This window comes from Xiphophorus maculatus, chromosome 4 (assembly GCF_002775205.1).
Source record: "Xiphophorus maculatus strain JP 163 A chromosome 4, X_maculatus-5.0-male, whole genome shotgun sequence".
Lineage (NCBI taxonomy): Eukaryota > Metazoa > Chordata > Actinopteri > Cyprinodontiformes > Poeciliidae > Xiphophorus > Xiphophorus maculatus.
In genome coordinates, this window is record NC_036446.1 from 33,519,862 (window position 1) to 33,541,188 (window position 21,327).

At 39.3% G+C, this 21,327-nt stretch overlaps 1 protein-coding gene across 1 annotated transcript in view; it reads left to right on the top strand.

Annotated features, from left to right (window-relative positions):
• Nucleotides 1-20,422, top strand: part of LOC102236914 (mucin-5AC-like) — a 41,824-nt gene extending 21,402 nt beyond the window's left edge. Inside the window, exons 24-42 of the mRNA XM_023332407.1 lie at nt 6,832-7,710; nt 8,482-8,735; nt 9,859-10,030; nt 10,249-10,493; nt 10,650-10,833; nt 11,733-11,958; nt 12,491-12,663; nt 12,745-12,814; nt 14,101-14,222; nt 14,909-14,940; nt 15,026-15,194; nt 15,824-15,919; nt 16,396-16,436; nt 17,251-17,469; nt 17,599-17,700; nt 17,869-17,997; nt 19,043-19,082; nt 19,577-19,697; nt 20,127-20,422. Coding sequence (XP_023188175.1) covers nt 6,832-7,710; nt 8,482-8,735; nt 9,859-10,030; nt 10,249-10,493; nt 10,650-10,833; nt 11,733-11,958; nt 12,491-12,663; nt 12,745-12,814; nt 14,101-14,222; nt 14,909-14,940; nt 15,026-15,194; nt 15,824-15,919; nt 16,396-16,436; nt 17,251-17,469; nt 17,599-17,700; nt 17,869-17,997; nt 19,043-19,082; nt 19,577-19,697; nt 20,127-20,328 — 3,476 coding nt within the window. The 3' untranslated portion in view covers nt 20,329-20,422. The remainder of the gene's footprint in view (nt 1-6,831; nt 7,711-8,481; nt 8,736-9,858; nt 10,031-10,248; nt 10,494-10,649; nt 10,834-11,732; nt 11,959-12,490; nt 12,664-12,744; nt 12,815-14,100; nt 14,223-14,908; nt 14,941-15,025; nt 15,195-15,823; nt 15,920-16,395; nt 16,437-17,250; nt 17,470-17,598; nt 17,701-17,868; nt 17,998-19,042; nt 19,083-19,576; nt 19,698-20,126) is intronic.
• The last annotated feature ends 905 nt before the right edge of the window (nt 20,423-21,327 follow it).

Consider the following 21,327-nt stretch of genomic DNA (forward strand, 5'->3'; position numbering starts at 1 on the left):
CAGATGTTGTTGAATCCTCAACAATAGTACCAGGAATCATGTCAACAAGCCAAGAAACAACACTTGTTACATCTACTCCCTCTGTTGTTACCAAAACCACAACATCACCTTCCAGAACCACTGGAGCAATTACATCAAAAGCTTCTGAAGCATCTACAACCCAAGGTCCCTCAACGAATGTAGGTACAAGAAAGCCCATTGAAGTAACTTCTGGTCAATTAACATTCTCCACCACAGCAATTTTTGAAACCACAACTTCAGTGCCAGAGGCAACAAGCAGAAGGAGTGAAACTACAATCGTATCATCAAGGCCATCTCATAATACAACCACTACAGAAGGCCCTATCACATCTACAAAACGAGCCACAACTGAATCTGTCGAAACTACGTTCTCAGAAACAACAACAGTAAAGATTGGAACAACAAACCCCTCGAAAGTTGGCACAACAGGCCCCGTGACTGGCTCCATAACAGATATTGTTGAATCCTCAACAATAGTACCAGGAATCATGTCAACAAGCCAAGAAACAACACTTGTTACATCTACTCCCTCTGTTGTTACTAAAACCACAACACCACCTTCCAGAACCACTGGAGCAATTACAACAAAAGCTTCTGAAGCATCTACAACCCAAGGTCCCTCAACGAATGTAGGTACAAGAAAGCCCATTGAAGTAACTTCTGGTCAATTAACATTCTCCACCACAGCAATTTTTGAAACCACAACTTCAGTGCCAGAGGCAACAAGCAGAAGGAGTGAAACTACAATCGTATCATCAAAGCCATCTCTTCATACAACCACTACAGAAGGCCCTATCACATCTACAAACAGAGCCACAACTGAATCTGTCGAAACTACGTTCTCAGAAACAACAACAGTAAAGATTGGAACAACAAACCCCTCGAAAGTTGGCACAACAGGCCCTGTGACTGGCTCCATAACAGAAGTTGTTGAATCCACAACTATAGTACCAGGGATCATGTCAACAAGCCAAGAAACATCACTTGTTACATCTACTCCCTCTGTTGTTACCAAAACCACAACACCACCTTCCAGAACCACTGGTGCAATTACAACAAAAGCTTCTGAAGCATCTACAACCCAAGTACCCTCAACGAATGTAGATACAAGAAAGCCCATTGAAGTAACTTCTGGTCAATTAACATTCTCCACCACAGCAATTTTTGAAACCACAACTTCAGTGCCAGAGGCAACAAGCAGAAGGAGTGAAACTACAATCGTATCATCAAAGCCATCTCTTCATACAACCACTACAGAAGGCCCTATCACATCTACAAACAGAGCCACAACTGAATCTGTCGAAACTACGTTCTCAGAAACAACAACAGTAAAGATTGGAACAACAAACCCCTCGAAAGTTGGCACAACAGGCCCTGTGACTGGCTCCATAACAGAAGTTGTTGAATCCACAACTATAGTACCAGGGATCATGTCAACAAGCCAAGAAACATCACTTGTTACATCTACTCCCTCTGTTGTTACCAAAACCACAACACCACCTTCCAGAACCACTGGTGCAATTACAACAAAAGCTTCTGAAGCATCTACAACCCAAGTACCCTCAACGAATGTAGATACAAGAAAGCCCATTGAAGTAACTTCTGGTCAATTAACATTCTCCACCACAGCAATTTTTGAAACCACAACTTCAGTGCCAGAGGCAACAAGCAGAAGGAGTGAAACTACAATCGTATCATCAAAGCCATCTCTTCATACAACCACTACAGAAGGCCCTATCACGTCTACAAACAGAGCCACAACTGAATCTATCGAAACTACGTTCTCAGAAACAACAACAGTAAAGATTGGAACAACAAACCCCTCGAAAGTTGGCACAACAGGCCCCGTGACTGGCTCCATAACAGAAGTTGTTGAATCCACAACTATGGTACCAGGAATCATGTCAACAAGCCAAGAAACATCACTTGTTACATCTACTCCCTCTGTTGTTACCAAAACCACAACACCACCTTCCAGAACCACTGGAGCAATTACAACAAAAGCTTCTGAAGCATCTACAACCCAAGGTCCCTCAACGAATGTAGGTACAAGAAAGCCTATTGAAGTAACTTCTGGTCAATTAACATTCTCCACCACAGCAATTTTTGAAACCACAACTTCAGTGCCAGAGGCAACAAGCAGAAGGAGTGAAACTTCAACCGTATCATCAAAGCCATCTCTTCATACAACCACTACAGAATGCCCTATCACATCTACAAACAGAGCCACAACTGAATCTGTCGAAACTACGTTCTCAGAAACAACAACAGTAAAGATTGGAACAACAAACCCCTCGAAAGTTGGCACAACAGGCCCCGTGACTGGCTCCATAACAGATGTTGTTGAATCCTCAACAATAGTACCAGGAATCATGTCAACAAGCCAAGAAACAACACTTGTTACATCTACTCCCTCTGTTGTTACCAAAACCACAACACCACCTTCCAGAACCACTGGAGCAATTACAACAAAAGCTTCTGAAGCATCTACAACCCAAGGTCCCTCAACGAATGTAGGTACAAGAAAGCCCATTGAAGTAACTTCTGGTCAATTAACATTCTCCACCACAGCAATTTTTGAAACCACAACTTCAGTGCCAGAGGCAACAAGCAGAAGGAGTGAAACTGCAATTGTATCATCAAAGCCATCTCTTCATACAACCACTACAGAAGGCCCTATCACATCTACAAACAGAGCCACAACTGAATCTGTCGAAACTACGTTCTCAGAAACAACAACAGTAAAGATTGGAACAACAAACCCCTCGAAAGTTGGCACAACAGGCCCCGTGACTGGCTCCATAACAGATGTTGTTGAATCCTCAACAATAGTACCAGGAATCATGTCAACAAGCCAAGAAACAACACTTGTTACATCTACTCCCTCTGTTGTTACTAAAACCACAACACCACCTTCCAGAACCACTGGAGCAATTACAACAAAAGCTTCTGAAGCATCTACAACCCAAGGTCCCTCAACGAATGTAGGTACAAGAAAGCCCATTGAAGTAACTTCTGGTCAATTAACATTCTCCACCACAGCAATTTTTGAAACCACAACTTCAGTGCCAGAGGCAACAAGCAGAAGGAGTGAAACTACAATCGTATCATCAAAGCCATCTCTTCATACAACCACTACAGAAGGCCCTATCACATCTACAAACAGAGCCACAACTGAATCTGTCGAAACTACGTTCTCAGAAACAACAACAGTAAAGATTGGAACAACAAACCCCTCGAAAGTTGGCACAACAGGCCCTGTGACTGGCTCCATAACAGAAGTTGTTGAATCCACAACTATAGTACCAGGGATCATGTCAACAAGCCAAGAAGCATCACTTGTTACATCTACTCCCTCTGTTGTTACCAAAACCACAACACCACCTTCCAGAACCACTGGTGCAATTACAACAAAAGCTTCTGAAGCATCTACAACCCAAGTACCCTCAACGAATGTAGATACAAGAAAGCCCATTGAAGTAACTTCTGGTCAATTAACATTCTCCACCACAGCAATTTTTGAAACCACAACTTCAGTGCCAGAGGCAACAAGCAGAAGGAGTGAAACTACAATCGTATCATCAAAGCCATCTCTTCATACAACCACTACAGAAGGCCCTATCACATCTACAAACAGAGCCACAACTGAATCTGTCGAAACTACGTTCTCAGAAACAACAACAGTAAAGATTGGAACAACAAACCCCTCGAAAGTTGGCACAACAGGCCCTGTGACTGGCTCCATAACAGAAGTTGTTGAATCCACAACTATAGTACCAGGGATCATGTCAACAAGCCAAGAAACATCACTTGTTACATCTACTCCCTCTGTTGTTACCAAAACCACAACACCACCTTCCAGAACCACTGGTGCAATTACAACAAAAGCTTCTGAAGCATCTACAACCCAAGTACCCTCAACGAATGTAGATACAAGAAAGCCCATTGAAGTAACTTCTGGTCAATTAACATTCTCCACCACAGCAATTTTTGAAACCACAACTTCAGTGCCAGAGGCAACAAGCAGAAGGAGTGAAACTACAATCGTATCATCAAAGCCATCTCTTCATACAACCACTACAGAAGGCCCTATCACGTCTACAAACAGAGCCACAACTGAATCTATCGAAACTACGTTCTCAGAAAGAACAACAGTAAAGATTGGAACAACAAACCCCTCGAAAGTTGGCACAACAGGCCCTGTGACTGGCTCCATAACAGAAGTTGTTGAATCCACAACTATAGTACCAGGGATCATGTCAACAAGCCAAGAAACAACACTTGTTACGTCTACTCCCTCTGTTGTTACCAAAACCACAACACCACCTTCCAGAACCACTGGAGCAATTACAACAAAAGCTTCTGAAGCATCTACAACCCAAGGTCCCTCAACGAATGTAGGTACAAGAAAGCCCATTGAAGTAACTTCTGGTCAATTAACATTCTCCACCACAGCAATTTTTGAAACCACAACTTCAGTGCCAGAGGCAACAAGCAGAAGGAGTGAAACTACAATCGTATCTTCAAAGCCATCTCTTCATACAACCACTACAGAAGGCCCTATCACATCTACAAAACGAGCCACAACTGAATCTGTCGAAACTACGTTCTCAGAAACAACAACAGTAAAGATTGGAACAACAAACCCCTCGAAAGTTGGCACAACAGGCCCTGTGACTGGCTCCATAACAGAAGTTGTTGAATCCACAACTATAGTACCAGGAATCATGTCAACAAGCCAAGAAACATCACTTGTTACATCTACTCCCTCTGTTGTTACCAAAACCACAACACCACCTTCCAGAACCACTGGAGCAATTACAACAAAAGCTTCTGAAGCATCTACAACCCAAGGTCCCTCAACGAATGTAGGTACAAGAAAGCCCATTGAAGTAACTTCTGGTCAATTAACATTCTCCACCACAGCAATTTTTGAAACCACAACTTCAGTGCCAGAGGAAACAAGCAGAAGGAGTGAAACTACAATCGTATCATCAAAGCCATCTCTTCATACAACCACTACAGAAGGCCCTATCACATCTACAAACAGAGCCACAACTGAATCTGTCGAAACTACGTTCTCAGAAACAACAACAGTAAAGATTGGAACAACAAACCCCTCGAAAGTTGGCACAACAGGCCCTGTGACTGGCTCCATAACAGAAGTTGTTGAATCCACAACTATAGTACCAGGGATCATGTCAACAAGCCAAGAAACATCACTTGTTACATCTACTCCCTCTGTTGTTACCAAAACCACAACACCACCTTCCAGAACCACTGGTGCAATTACAACAAAAGCTTCTGAAGCATCTACAACCCAAGTACCCTCAACGAATGTAGATACAAGAAAGCCCATTGAAGTAACTTCTGGTCAATTAACATTCTCCACCACAGCAATTTTTGAAACCACAACTTCAGTGCCAGAGGCAACAAGCAGAAGGAGTGAAACTACAATCGTATCATCAAAGCCATCTCTTCATACAACCACTACAGAAGGCCCTATCACGTCTACAAACAGAGCCACAACTGAATCTATCGAAACTACGTTCTCAGAAAGAACAACAGTAAAGATTGGAACAACAAACCCCTCGAAAGTTGGCACAACAGGCCCTGTGACTGGCTCCATAACAGAAGTTGTTGAATCCACAACTATAGTACCAGGGATCATGTCAACAAGCCAAGAAACAACACTTGTTACGTCTACTCCCTCTGTTGTTACCAAAACCACAACACCACCTTCCAGAACCACTGGAGCAATTACAACAAAAGCTTCTGAAGCATCTACAACCCAAGGTCCCTCAACGAATGTAGGTACAAGAAAGCCCATTGAAGTAACTTCTGGTCAATTAACATTCTCCACCACAGCAATTTTTGAAACCACAACTTCAGTGCCAGAGGCAACAAGCAGAAGGAGTGAAACTACAATCGTATCTTCAAAGCCATCTCTTCATACAACCACTACAGAAGGCCCTATCACATCTACAAAACGAGCCACAACTGAATCTGTCGAAACTACGTTCTCAGAAACAACAACAGTAAAGATTGGAACAACAAACCCCTCGAAAGTTGGCACAACAGGCTCCGTGACTGGCTCCATAACAGAAGTTGTTGAATCCACAACTATAGTACCAGGAATCATGTCAACAAGCCAAGAAACATCACTTGTTACATCTACTCCCTCTGTTGTTACCAAAACCACAACACCACCTTCCAGAACCACTGGAGCAATTACAACAAAAGCTTCTGAAGCATCTACAACCCAAGGTCCCTCAACGAATGTAGGTACAAGAAAGCCCATTGAAGTAACTTCTGGTCAATTAACATTCTCCACCACAGCAATTTTTGAAACCACAACTTCAGTGCCAGAGGAAACAAGCAGAAGGAGTGAAACTACAATCGTATCATCAAAGCCATCTCTTCATACAACCACTACAGAAGGCCCTATCACATCTACAATCAGAGCCACAACTGAAACTGTCGAAACTACGTTCTCAGAAACAACAACAGTAAAGATTGGAACAACAAACCCCTCGAAAGTTGGCACAACAGGCCCTTTGACTGGCTCCATAACAGAAGTTGTTGAATCCACAACTGTAGTACCAGGGATCATGTCAACAAGCCAAGAAACAACACTTGTTACATCTACTCCCTCTGTTGTTACCAAAACCACAACACCACCTTCCAGAACCACTGGAGCAATTACAACAAAAGCTTCTGAAGCATCTACAACCCAAGGTCCCTCAACGAATGTAGGTACAAGAAAGCCTATTGAAGTAACTTCTGGTCAATTAACATTCTCCACCACAGCAATTTTTGAAACCACTACTTCAGTGCCAGAGGCAACAAGCAGAAGGAGTGAAACTACAATCGTATCATCAAAGCCATCTCTTCATACAACCACTACAGAAGGCCCTATCACATCTACAAAACGAGCCACAACTGAATCTGTCGAAACTACGTTCTCAGAAACAACAACAGTAAAGATTGGAACAACAAACCCCTCGAAAGTTGGCACAACAGGCCCCGTGACTGGCTCCATAACAGAAGTTTTTGAATCCACAACTATAGTACCAGGAGTCATGTCAACAAGCCAAGAAACATCACTTGTTACATCTACTCCCTCTTTTGTTACCAAAACCACAACACCACCTTCCAGAACCACTGGAGCAATTACAACAAAAGCTTCTGAAGCATCTACAACCCAAGGTCCCTCAACGAATGTAGGTACAAGAAAGCCCATTGAAGTAACTTCTGGTCAATTAACATTCTCCACCACAGCAATTTTTGAAGACACAACTTCAGTGCCAGAGGCAACAAGCAGAAGGAGTGAAACTACAATCGTATCATCAAAGCCATCTCTTCATACAACCACTACAGAAGGCCCTATCACATCTACAATCAGAGCCACAACTGAAACTGTTACACGGTCTGAAACAACCTTTGCTGTTATAACCGGACAGTTACACACATCAAGCATACTTACAAATCCATCCATAAAAAACACAACAGCCTTAACCACTGAAAGCCCAGTTAGTGCTACAACTGTCATTGCACCCATTACACAGACACTCCCAGGAACTGCAACAGTTTATCCACCTTCATCAACTGGAGCAACTTTTCCTTCATCTTCACAATTTACCACAGCTTTATGTGTGTGTAATGTTAACGGAACATCTCATCATTCGGGTATGTTCTTTTACATCTTAATGTTTATTTTTCATTATTTTCATAGTATTTTAAACATAAAGCATTTTCAGATATGTGCAAATAATGTAATTAATATGAATAATCCTTTATAAATTAACAGTTTCAGACATGAAATTACAAATCCCTCATAAAATTGCAAAATTTCATAGATAATACAAGTAGACACACACTACTGGAAGGCACATTCTATTGCAGTAATAACACTATAAGTTTGACTCCTCAAGAATGTAAACAAACCATTGAGCTTTGTTTTTTTTTTCTTCTGTTTTCAAAATATATCTTATGTATACATGTACAACTATCATTTGTTTTTTTTATCTGCTACATAAACAATTTGGTCTTCAGTGACTTTTTCATTACAGAATTCAAAACAAACTTGTCAGATTTATCAGAATATTGTTTTTCAAATTAAGGACTGATTGACTGTTGACCATCCTGCCGTCTTGTTGCAGTTATTTTAGGGAATCAGATTTACAGATGACTTTTGAGAACTTCATATAAGGCCAAAACTTCATACTCTGTATATCTTTTAGACTGATGGGACCATTTTTGTTTCAATTAAGCAATGCATTTCTAAATTCTGAATACTACAGCTAAATCTTTAAAGGTTGTAATATTTATCTTAATCTAATACATCTTCAGTATTCACATTTTTGATCCTTATTTCATTACTGCCCTTGCATTTAAAATGTAATTAATGCATTTTTTATTTAATGTTCTAAACTTTGCTTTATAATCTTTTATTCACAGGAGACTTGTTATACAATGTTACTGATGGCCTTGGGTGGTGTTACAGTGCATATTGCAATGCATCCTGTAAGGTTGAAACACAATCCAGCCCATGTCCAACCACATCAATATCTAGCACTACTGCACATTCTTCTACTTCATTACTGAGCTCAACCACAAAGGCCCCAACTTCAACCTCTGGACCCATGACCACAGTAACAACATTAGCATCTACAGCTACTCTAGAGTGCTCTGATGTGTATCCACCAAGACAGGTAAGATATGTCGTCAGCTAAGGTATGCAATTCATCTATAATTGGTTTCAACAAAGATAGATTTTTTTGGAACAGTCAGAACTTACAGCACAAAGTACGACCAAAGATATCCAGATCCTGATCAACTGAGGGAATATTTTAATGCACAAATAATTTATGCATTAAAAAGATATAGTTTATCCGATAAATGTAAAACAAATTGACTACTGTTTAAAAACGTTAACTTTTCACTATTGATTAGATTTCATTACTAGCTAAAACAAATTCAGTAAGCTTTCTTTACTCTTTAATATTGCTTTTTGTAATTATTTGTCAAGATATATACATTTCATGAGTCAATTCTGAGGTATAATGAACCCTCGTTGTAACACGGTTCACCTTTCAGGGCCTCGCTGCTTCGCGGATTTTTTTGTGCAGTTTCTTTTCACAGTGCATTGTGTTCTGCGTCCTGATTGGCTAAACAGTCTCTTCGCTTCTTCTCTACCTATGACCCAATAACGTTACGGTATTTAAATATACGTAATACAGCTTGGCAAATTTTGGCAAATATTTTTGCCCAGAAGAAAAAAAAGCAACAACAACTACCGATAACTATGTTCTTCTCTCGAAAAAACACACCTGCACCACAGGCTTCAGAAGAAAAAGACACTACAGAGCTGAGTGAGGCCGCAGCGTCACAGTCAGAGGAACAGTGAAATACGCGAGTCACAATTTGTCCTACTGTACTTCGTATTGATGATTAAAATGATTATTTTACTGTAGTTATTTGTAAGAAAGCGTTCTATTTGTTAAAAAAAACAGGCCTGAAAACAGGTTTTGTTCTTTGGTTTTAATATAGAGTATTTAATTATGCTGTACAATAATTATAAAAAATGAAGGTAACTACTTCACGGATTTCGCCTATCATGGGTTCTTTTTGGAACGCAACCCCTGCGAAAAACAAGGGTTCACCGTATACTTTTCATCATATTGGATTACCATGACAAATGTTCTGACTTGATTTATGCAAAGTAATTGGTATTTCCAGTTCCAGACAACACTGGAGTGTGCAAGAACAAAGCCCTTCAGTGATAAATGATAACTCACTGCTGTATTTGACTTATTGATTTTTTTTTCCTATTAGAATGGAGAGTCCTGGAATACTAGCAATTGCACCACAGCTACTTGCATCGAAGGCAAGGTAACGGTCACAGCTACAGTCTGTCCAAATGTAACCCTCCCCATCTGTACCAATGGGAGGAAACCTGTCAAGATCTATGAACAAAATGGATGTTGCTTCCACTATGAATGTGAATGTAAGTTTAAAATTGAATCGTTCCGTAATAATTTGTCTGCTTACAAGAAACTATGTGGTCTTTTATATCTTTGCATTTAGTGTTCCATTTGAACCAGATGACATACCTTTGTAGCCTTATTTTAGCATTTCATATATTCTTATTAGTTGATAAGATTTCACAAAAATATGATGTAATGTTTTTTTAATTCTTGAAATTTTCTCTTTCTCTTCCTGAAGGTGTATGTAATGTCTGGAGTGGATCCAACTACATGACATTTGATGGACAAATGTATAATTTTCAACAGAATTGCTCTTATTACTTAGTTAAGGAGATTATTTCAAAACATAACTTAACAATTACTAGAAGCAATAACTGTGATCCTTCAGACAGCACATTCTGCCCTCTGGCTCTAAGTGTCACATATCAATCAGTAAAGGCAGTTTTGACTCAAGTGAAAACTTCAGGAACACCAACCAATGTGGTAAGCAGCAGTCTAACTGGAACAATTTCAGTTTGTGATATTTTTTGTACAGATAAGATGTAATAAATATTCTGCATAATATGATGTAATTGACACTTGTTTCGACTTCACAACCTTCCTTAACTTGATATTTTTGTTGGTTTTGGGGTCCTACAGGTGTATGTGAATCAGAAACGTGTCTATCCAGCATATAGCAATTCTGTTATGCTGCTTTATGGCACAGATATGGAGATCACAGCAGTGATACAGGATATCAACACAAGAATAGTCTATAGAGGCTCCTCCTTCAGTATTGACCTTCCTTATTCTCTGTTTGGGGGAAACACTGAGGGACAATGTGGTGAGTTATCAGAGAGCTTGTTATCAGTCATGTTTATTGATGATAATTTGGACATATGAAACAAAAGACAATAGATTACATGGGAAAATGATCTCACTTGGAAAGTTAGGGATGCATTTACATTTACACTTTTTTAGGATGACAGTATCTGAGAATGATCCAAAGGTCAGTAAATGTAGCAAGACCCAAATCAGACATGACTACATTTTGATTCCAACCCAAATCAAGTGGGTAGAAAAGTTTTAAACAGCCTTTGTTTAAGGTTTTCATGCATGCTAGGTAGATGTACGTATATATTCTTTCACATTAATCAAGGACACATTGGTAGGGTTAGATGCCAGCCTTCAAGTGTTGGTGCACACAGTAACACACAGATAAACACACGAGGTTCTACTGGTAGAAAACTGCCTTTATATTATATCTGAGATTGCTGAGCATGATTTCTCTTAGTTTCTTGTACCATGGAAAAGTGCATCAAATGTTGAGCTCAATCAAAGCAGAAGCCATCTCCTGCTGCTCTGCCTGAAATTGGTTTGTTTTGTGTAAAATAGACAGTTCCTGCCTATTTCTTTTCTGTACATTTTCTGTTTTAGAATGAATATCAACTGGTTAGATGGTCTTTATTTACTGAGAGGTTTAAGAATATTTCAGACTTACAATTGTGCAATTTTACTGTAGATATTGAAATGGATCTAATGGATATTTTCCTTCTATAATGATAAATAAAAGGAAACATATTTGTTCCATATGTTAAGGATGGAGTATTTATGCCCCTTCCACAGGATGAAAGAAACAAGTCAACATGTTGTCTGAGCTGCTTGTGAATTTCCAGAGAATATCCAGAGAATGACTACTTTGAGTTTTCTAGCTCTGCCGCTAACTGCTTCCTCTGTTGGTAGGTACCTGTGACAACTCGCAGGCCAATGACTGCCGTTCTCCAAATGGCCAGATAGAAAGCTGCTCAGAATCTGCAGGACTCTGGACTCTCCCCGGGACCAGTTGTGTCTCCCCAAGCCTTCCTTCTGTTACTGCAACTGCACAACCGCTAACATCTTCATCACATCACCCAAATCCAACAACACAACCAACCTGCAAACCTGCCATCTGTGAGCTACTTATGAGCAGGTCAGGAAAAACTCAAAACATGTCATTAATTTTTTTATAAATCTGTCTTTATGATTATTATATTTCAAGTGATATTTGCAGAAACTTGAGATTAATTCCAGTCATTTTTTCTGCATCTCCTAGCTTCACATGAATGGCACTAAGACTTAACAGACAGGAAGAGGGGAGCTGTTTTGATTCTTTCATGCATGTTTGAGAAATAACTTAATTTGACATGTGTCTTACAGAAACATGTCAAATTACAAACATGACAAATTTATTTATATGTTTGATACTTACAGTGTTTTATAATAACTGAAGGTAACATAGTTACTTGATTGTGCTATAAAATGGAGCTTTGTGCCTGGAAAATGCATAATGCCGCCTCTTTAAAGGTCATGCAACACTTGGTCTAAGACGGTGGGTTAAATTGAGCTGTCAGTTTTTTTCTTATTCTCTCTTTGCACATATTGAATTGCAGTTTTTTGAAATTGTGTCTGCAACTTTTTTAGCCATTTTCTGCTGTTCTAATATGCAACTATGGTCTTTGTAGTTTATTCACCCCGTGCCACTCATTCATATCCCCTGCACCATTTGTGAGCTCTTGCACCTATGAAATTTGTAATGGTGGTAATGACACGTGCTCCAGCCTGGAGGCGTATGCTGCTGAGTGTTCCAATGCAGGAGTCTGCATTGACTGGAGGAGTGACACCAATGGACTGTGTGGTGAGACATTTAGTCAGTATCACATATTTCATTTTTTGGAGATCTGGAATATATTAAAATTAACATGATTATATGTTATAGAGCACAGATGTCCAAACAACAAAGTGTACATGGCATGTGGCCCCTCAGTAGAGCCCACATGTAATGACAGGTACAGTAAACATTTTCTCACTCTGCTGCATTTGTATTATTTGTTGCAGATTGCTTATTGTTCTTTGTAGATGGTAAAATTCAGAGATAAGTAAACTTACTTGTTGCACAACAGCTACAAATGTCAGCATGTCCAATACAGAATTTCATTTTGCATCAGAAAGTAGTGCATAACTGTGAAGTGAAAGAAAATGTAAATCTTGCTTTTATTTCTCAATGGAATTTAAGTTTGGACTTTGACTGGACCATCCAAAAACTTGACCATGCTTTGATCTAATCATTTAGCAATGTCTCTTTTCAGTCAGTGATTAATTGAACAGAGCTTTATGAGATGCATTGTTTTACAACAGAGGTGTCCAAACTTTTTGTCACATAGAAAAAAAATCGTTGTACTTGCAAGCCCAAAAAAAGAAAACTAAGCTAAAAAGTCATTTTTTTTCTTTCTTTGTAGGAAGGTGATGTTATTCTCTACAGATCCAAAACTTAAAAAGGATTTTACACGTTTGCTATATAAAAAGAAAGGCATCTAATTTCCAATTTCCTTTATCTCAGTTTAATATATTGATTCTCTAATGTAAAAACAGGACTTGGGTCACTTTCTTTCAAATCGCTTGCTCCATTTAGTTTAATAAATTAGATAAAAGCTGATTTGGGTGCAGCAAAGTTTGCTTTTTTGGTTAAAGTATGTAGATAAATGTGGTTCTACTTATAAATGTTTGATTGTAAAAATACAGTAACACTTTATTTGCCGGGTTGTGAATAAGACTGTCATGGCATCGTCATAAACATGACATAACACCTGTCATGAACATGAGTAAGTCTTCATGAATATTTATGACTGTTGTCGTAAAGTGTCATTCGGTAAATCATGACACTTTTAATACAAAGTTGACATTATTGAAAATGTCTTCGTTATGACAACATGACATTAACCAAGAAATCATGATCTGACATAAATTTGTTATAAAAGTCTTACTGATTAAACTTTAAAAATGATGTAGCTTTATGTTATTAAAGCTAAAGTTTAATGAGTAGTACTTTTATAACAAATTAAATCAAATAAAGTGTTACTAAATAGTAACACTCTGTGTGTTGTACTCAACATTTTCTATTGTAAGAAAATTTTGTCTGTGATTATTTTCTTACAAAATGTGAAAAAGTTCAAAGGGTGTGAAGGGGGAAGATTAAGTAACAGGCTAACCTTCACTCTACCTCCAGATCAGTTATTAAAAATGAAAAATGTAATCAGACCTAGGCAGTAATCCACCTTTCCATCAATCCCATCAGATACAACAGGAAGTTTCAGGCAGATGTGACATCATCTGCCAACTACACCCAGGAAGGCTGCTTCTGTCCTCAGGGCACCACGTTGTTCAACACAGTTTATGACACATGTGTCGCCTCCTGCGGTAAGATGATTGAGAAAAACAGCTTGGAGTGAGTCTTCAGAGAATTTTAGGTTCAGTCTGACTGAGCAGTCTTAGTGTTTTCATGGGAGATTCTTTTTTTATCACCTGTTTCTCATAAAATTCAGGAAGTTACATATAAATTAACACAGCTTTTAAAACACTTGTTTATATGACTTTCTGCCTTATGATGTTGTAAAGGACTTTGTTTTTATGCTTTTTTTTCTGCACAAGGTTTTTATGAAGCACTTTGAACTGCCTTGCTGCTGACATGTGCTCTATAAAGAAACTTGATTGATTGATTGATTGATTGATTGATTGATTGATTGATTGATTGATTGATTGATTGATTGATTGATTGATTGATTGATTGATTGATTGATTGATTGATTGATTGATTGATTGATTGATTGATTGATTGATTGATTGATTGATTCCCTACCAGTTGAAATGCTGGTAAAATCTGTAGAAAATAGAGCTGAGAACACATTTTGTTCAAGTTACTGAAATATTTCAGAGTTCTGAAGAAATGAGCCAGTCAGTGGAGCTCAGTCAGATATATTCACCAGTTATTTTACTGGATTCCTCAGAACTGGGATGGTGGTGCCCTGCCCTCACACTCAATAAAGCAACAAATTATTTGTCAATCATAAATACTCTCTGTTCCCCTTCCTGTGCTTTGATTGCAGACTGTGTTGGACCAGATGGAAAACCCAAACAGGTGAAAACTGCGCCCAGCAAATATCTACATGTGCTCTGTTAAATCATAACCTGCGGGTCTAAACTGGCTCATGTGTCCCCACCAGCCAGGGGAAACATGGACCAGTGAGTGCAGCAGCTGTGAGTGTGACCAGGACTCCATGAGTGTCCGCTGTGAGCCGGTGACCTGTCCTGAGGTCCAGAAGCCCAACTGCAGTGAACCCGGCCAGCAGCTGACCAACACAAGCCAAGGCTGCTGCACAACACAGACCTGTGGTCAGTTATATTACATGATGTCATGTAAACACATCACTGCTAGCTGAACCTGGTAACCGATAAATAAGGCTGTAAGCTTAAACTTCCATTAATAAAAAATATTGTCTATAATCAAATCAATGATCAACTAAAACATAGTAAGTTAATACTTAGTTAACTCCAAAATTGTCACGATTTAGGTTCAATTTAATCATTTTGTTTTTACTGATACATTTTTTTTCTGACTGGATGTGATATTAATATTTTGCAACAGCACGGCCAGAGTCCAGACGTAAACAGGGAGTCTGTGAAGAGATGAGGATGATATGAAGACCTGACTCATGTCAGTGTCCTCTTATCAGGAGTTTAAATTGCTAAATAACCTAATCCCTTTTCACTGTGTATCCGTTGTGACCTCAGTGATAAACTCTGATAATGATCCTGATGTTTTTTATGTTTTTGAGTTTGGTGCTGCTGTGAGCAGCTGATTGGTTGTCATTGTGAGCTCAGACTTCCTGGACACAAGGTCCAGCAATAAGAGCAAACAATAAGAATCAAAACTTCAGAACTCCTGCTTTGATTCTTGTTGTTTGTGATGAGAAAGTTTAATGCAGTTTTACAGCAACATGTGTTGCCATTGCCTCCAACAGAATGCAACCTGAACCCGTGTGCTGGTCCTGTGACCTGCCCTCTGGGCTTCCAGCTTCACGTGTCCAACAGGACCTGCTGCCCGTCCTACGAGTGTGGTGAGTGACTCCAGTCTGGACCAGTTACTGCATCAGTTCTGGATGCCAGGAGAGGATTTACCTCCTGAGTTAAAACACAACAAAAAGGTCCAACATGATGAAAGATGTGACGAAGCAGGCAGCCCCGTTCTCCCTACAGTCTAACTACCTCCTGCTATTCTTAATTCCTTTATTAATGACAGTGAAATCTGTAGTGTATCTTCTATGTTTGATTGATTTAAATCATTTTACAACCTGCTAACGATCTGATTCTTCACATGTTAAACCACAGAACTAATGCAACTAATTCCTGTTGAGGAAAGTAATTAAACAGCTCAGGATTTTCATAAACTGTGAAGAACTTTGTTTAACATCAATGAGTGAATTCATGTAATCGTTTTAAGTACAGATTTCTGTTCACTTGAAATAGAGCTGGATCATTTATTTTACATAATAACCATATTAAAACCCAACTTGTCTCTTTTCTCTCTCTGTAGTTCCTAAAGGTGTGTGTGTCTATGACATGACTGAGTTCAAGGTGAGGAAACTAATCTTATTGAATGATTATGTCAGACTGTTCAGTTTGGTATCAAAGGATTTATTTTCCCTATTAAAAACTGACACTTTCTGTTCTGTTCATAACCATAATAAACATTTTCTTTTATTTCATCTTTACCACAAAAGAATGATGTACGGTGTCTCAGTCATGCCCACATCCACTCCTGCTGGTCTGTTTGGTTAGTTCATTTAGGATCCACATTGAGCCTCAGCAATGCTCTTCTTACAATGGTCCCACAGCACTTCATTAAATCACTAAAACAATTATTAGGAATTAAATAAACACAAAATTAAAAGACACGGAAGACAAAAAAGGTGCCTCACTTCTCAGCCTGGTGACATGGTCACAACTAAAACGTTTTAATCTGAACTTCCAATTGAGATGATTTGAATCCCAAGGTTGTTTTAAGTCAATAATTTTTGAAAATAGATAAAGTAGGTTTTAGATTTTTTTTTTTACTTAAAACCGGAAAAATTCCTTGTTATTAGAGAAAAAATCAGCCAGTGAAACTATTTTATCTATATTCAAACATTATTGACGTTTATTTATCTAAAACGTTACTTCTAAGTTATTTGTGTCTTATTTCATGTGTATTACATATTTGCACTAGAAACTAGATGGAAACACTTTGTAAAATTTAGTGTTTTTGCTGTAGCATCCAGTATCTTTTTACATTTTTTGAAGTATTCCTGTCAGACTGTTCAATCTCAGTCGCTGTAGATGGAAATCTCTGGAAGAGCTTCTGTAGAGTTTAACGTCCGAGGAAAGTAACTAAAGCTGTGTGGCTTTACAGCCTGGTGCCAAGATACCAACACCTCAGACAGTAACAGAAGCTCCACTGGAGGAGGTGTCATTTGCCGCAGTGTCATCCGGGACAGGAGGAGATGTACAGGAGGAGTCTTTCATTCCTGCAGCCTGCCAGGAGTGTTACTGCAGCCCCGACACACACCCCACCACCAAACTCAACGTCATCACATGCAGACCTGTTGTCTGCCACACAAACTGCTCTGAAGTAAGAGAATTCACCCAACATCACTCAGGATGCTGCTGCACACATTATTACTGTGGATCTGGTACCGATCAAACTCCTACAGGTTACCATGGAGATATTCATTCTGTCTGTCTGTCTGTCTGTCTGCAGGGGTTTGAGTATCAGCCTGCAGCAGGTCAGTGCTGTGGTTCATGTGTACAGAAAAGATGCATTCTCACCACTTCTGGGAACAACACAGTCCAGATCATTGAGGTCAGTCAACATACTGTGTTTAAGTTGTGAAATTAAGAGTATGAAGCTATGTAGCCTTTAGCAGTATGGAGCAGATCTTTCATTCCTGACCTTACTGTACATACTGTGTGTGTTTTAAACATATTCAGGCCTGCTGCCTTTAGCTGACTGCTCTTCATTTCTGCTCAGGTCAACAACACGTTTGTGCCACCTGGTGATAAGTGTGTGCAATACACATGTGAGGAGATTAATGGACAGATTGTGATGAAGGAAACAAGGACCAGTTGTCCTCCCTTCAACCCGCTGGACTGTGAACCTGTGAGTTCCTCAAATGTAGACAAGCTCTCATGTTTGATCTCATTTGAAACTACGGGAAGATGGTGGCAAAGGAAGAAAAAGACAAAAAACTTATTCAACAAAAAAAAACTTGGACTAATGGATTCTTTGCTGTAGACACAAAAAGACATACACAACATCTCACACTGTTTGGGACACTGATGCTGTATTTATTTACATAACTTTCAGTTAGCAGTTAGCATTGCTTTATGGGGTGAAGCCACTAAGGTCTGTGTGAGAGAATCATCATCTTTCCTTCTACTAGTAAAACCTCAGAAAATGTGAATATTAGGTGATACTTCAATATTTCTAGTCAGTCATCCCAGAAAATGAAACAGTCATTTTACAGAGATTCATAGTACATAAATTATTTCAAGCTTTTACTTTTTGCATTTTTTATGGATGACAGGTAAAACAAAATCTGTTTCATAAAATCAAAATATCACATTAGATCAAACAAAAGCAGATGTTTTAAGCATAAATGTCAGGCTTCTGAAAAGTCTGTACATTTCTATGCACTCAATACTTGATTGTTCCTCTGGCATGAATTACTGCTTCAATGCAGAGTGACATGGAGGTCATCAGTCTGTAGCACTGTGTAGGTAATGGAGGCTCAGCATCTTCCTAGCAAACTGAGCAATATGATAAACCAGCAACACCTTTCATAACTGACCCAAACTGACCGACTCAATGGAGGAGTTAAACTTCCAGAACCTTCCAATCACTTTATGGTAATACTGCAGATCTCACAGGTCAGATATTTTAACATAAACCAACTCAGTGGGCTGCAGAATAGTGAAGTGGAAGTGAAGGGATTTTAATGTGTAAAATAAAAAAGCCTTGCATGCATTCATGTTCAGCTTCTTGAGCCCTTAAAGCCTAAATCATGGAGTCACCACAAAGCATGGTGATGTTTGTATTATGCAGTAGTGTTAATCCTTTTTCAAGAGACTGACAACTAGCTGAACTCCGCACCCCTTCCATAAAGCTCTGCTGCTCTCTGCTAACCCTCCTTGTTGTCCTGCAGGGAACTGAGACGACCGACGCCTCCGGCTGCTGCACAACCTGTAAGATTCCACATCCTGCATGGAGGGATGAGCTGCAGCACAGAACACACAGCACAGAACACGGAATACACAGCACAGAACACACAGCACAGAACACGGAATACACAGCACAGAACACACAGCACAGAACATAGAATACAGAATACACAGCACAGAACACAGAATACACAGCACAGAACATGGAATACAGAATACACAGCACAGAACACAGAATACACAGCACAGAACACGGAATACACAGCACAGAACACGGAATACACAGCACAGAACACACAGCACAGAACACACAGCACAGAACACGGAATACACAGCACAGAACACACAGCACAGAACATAGAATACAGAATACACAGCACAGAACACAGAATACACAGCACAGAACACGGAATACACAGCACAGAACACGGAATACACAGCACAGAACACAGAATACACAACACACAACACACCTGTGTGTTGCACCCGGGTGTCTGACTAGCTGTGGTGTGTTCCAGGTCGGCTCCAGAGTGTCTGCCAGGTGGAGAGTCAGCAGATCATAGTTGAGGTGAACCACTGTGTCAGTGCTGTGCCGGTCAATGTTACATCATGTGTGGGACACTGCAGGAGCTCATCTATGTAAGAATGTTTGGCAATATTTCTGGAGTTCCTAATCTTACACTGATGCATAGAAAATGTTAGGCATGAAAACAGAGAAATATTTTGTAAATACCTTAAAGAAAATGAGAATAACTGCAGCTAGTTTGTGACTCCGATCTATGAATGGAAAGATTTTACGTTGCATCTTGCAGAACCTGGATAACCAGACTTAACTGTTGAGTTTGCATTTTATTTGCATGTCTAAATAAATTTCTCATTTGTCAGCAAACTGAAATACTCTATAAGAACCCCTGTTATGTCACAATTTGTGAAAAATCTTTTTACTGAACATCTATTCGCATTCAAATGCTAAATTTAGTCTAAAGAATCAGTTTGGGCGAAGAGAAGCCGTTTTAAATGGAGAACAGGTAGAAACCATGCTGCCATTGTCTGTGTGGATTTCTGCAGGTACTCAGCTGCAGCCAACTCCATGATGCACCAGTGTGAGTGTTGCCATGAGGCCACAACCAGCATGAAGCAGGTGGAGCTGACCTGCGCTAACGGCTCCACGCTGCAGCACAGCTACAGCCAGGTGGAAAGCTGCCGCTGCAGGACGGAGACATGCTCAGCGGGCGCCACAACCAGAGCCCAGCGCCGCAGGAGGCGCTGACCTGCTCCTCAATCACACCAGGGAACAACTTTTTCAAACTTTATAGCATAATATGCTCTTCTACAGAGTCTGTTAGAATTAAACTATGTCTGTATTTCTCACTGATAAGAAATAAAATATGTCTGCAAAATGATGTTTTGTATGCAGAACCTTTGTGGCTCATTTGGAACATTATTGAATGAAAACACAGTGAGGATTGGATGGGGGGAGGGGGGGTCACTACAGGTTGATGTAGCTGAACAATTTAAATAAAATGTGTAAACCTGAAATTCAGCACATTGATTTATACAGTTATAATGAAACAAATAGATTTTTAAAATAGTTTTATTAAAGTGAGAAGCTGTTGCTGTAGGCAGATGACTGTTCATATAATCATAATGATTTTAAATAGAATTAGATGGTTTCCTTATTAGCATCAGCAGGATGTTGCATCAGCTGTTGTTCCTTACATAAAACAGACAGATTACATTTACACAAATCATATTACAGATGAAACATTAAAACATTTTACAAAACTTTTAAACAGACACAGACCAGTATAAGACAGGGAGATACTTTAGATATATTTAACATAATAAAAATATATAGCTTCATTTAAAGTGTAGTTTCCTTTTTCTAATACACAAAGATACTCATAGTAATCAGATGCAACTACATTCAGAAATGCACAACTGCACACAGATATTTAAATGATAAATTATTTTATAATAGATTTCCAGTTGCTTCTTAAACCTGTAAGCAGTGATTTGTGGTGATGAGTTTGTTCATGTTTTAGTTTAGACCACTTCCTTTTTGGCAGAGTGAAACAATCCCACCATGTTGAGGAATCAGGAGTATTTTTGCTAAAAGTTAGTTCTTGGTAAAACATAAATGGTGTATGTGGTGTATATTATACTGTAATAATATTATTTGGAAAATGCAGTTTAAGGAAGCCAAGGAACCAAACATGCAGGTTCTGGATGGTGGGATGGAGCTGGAGTACAGGGTCCAGCTGGGATT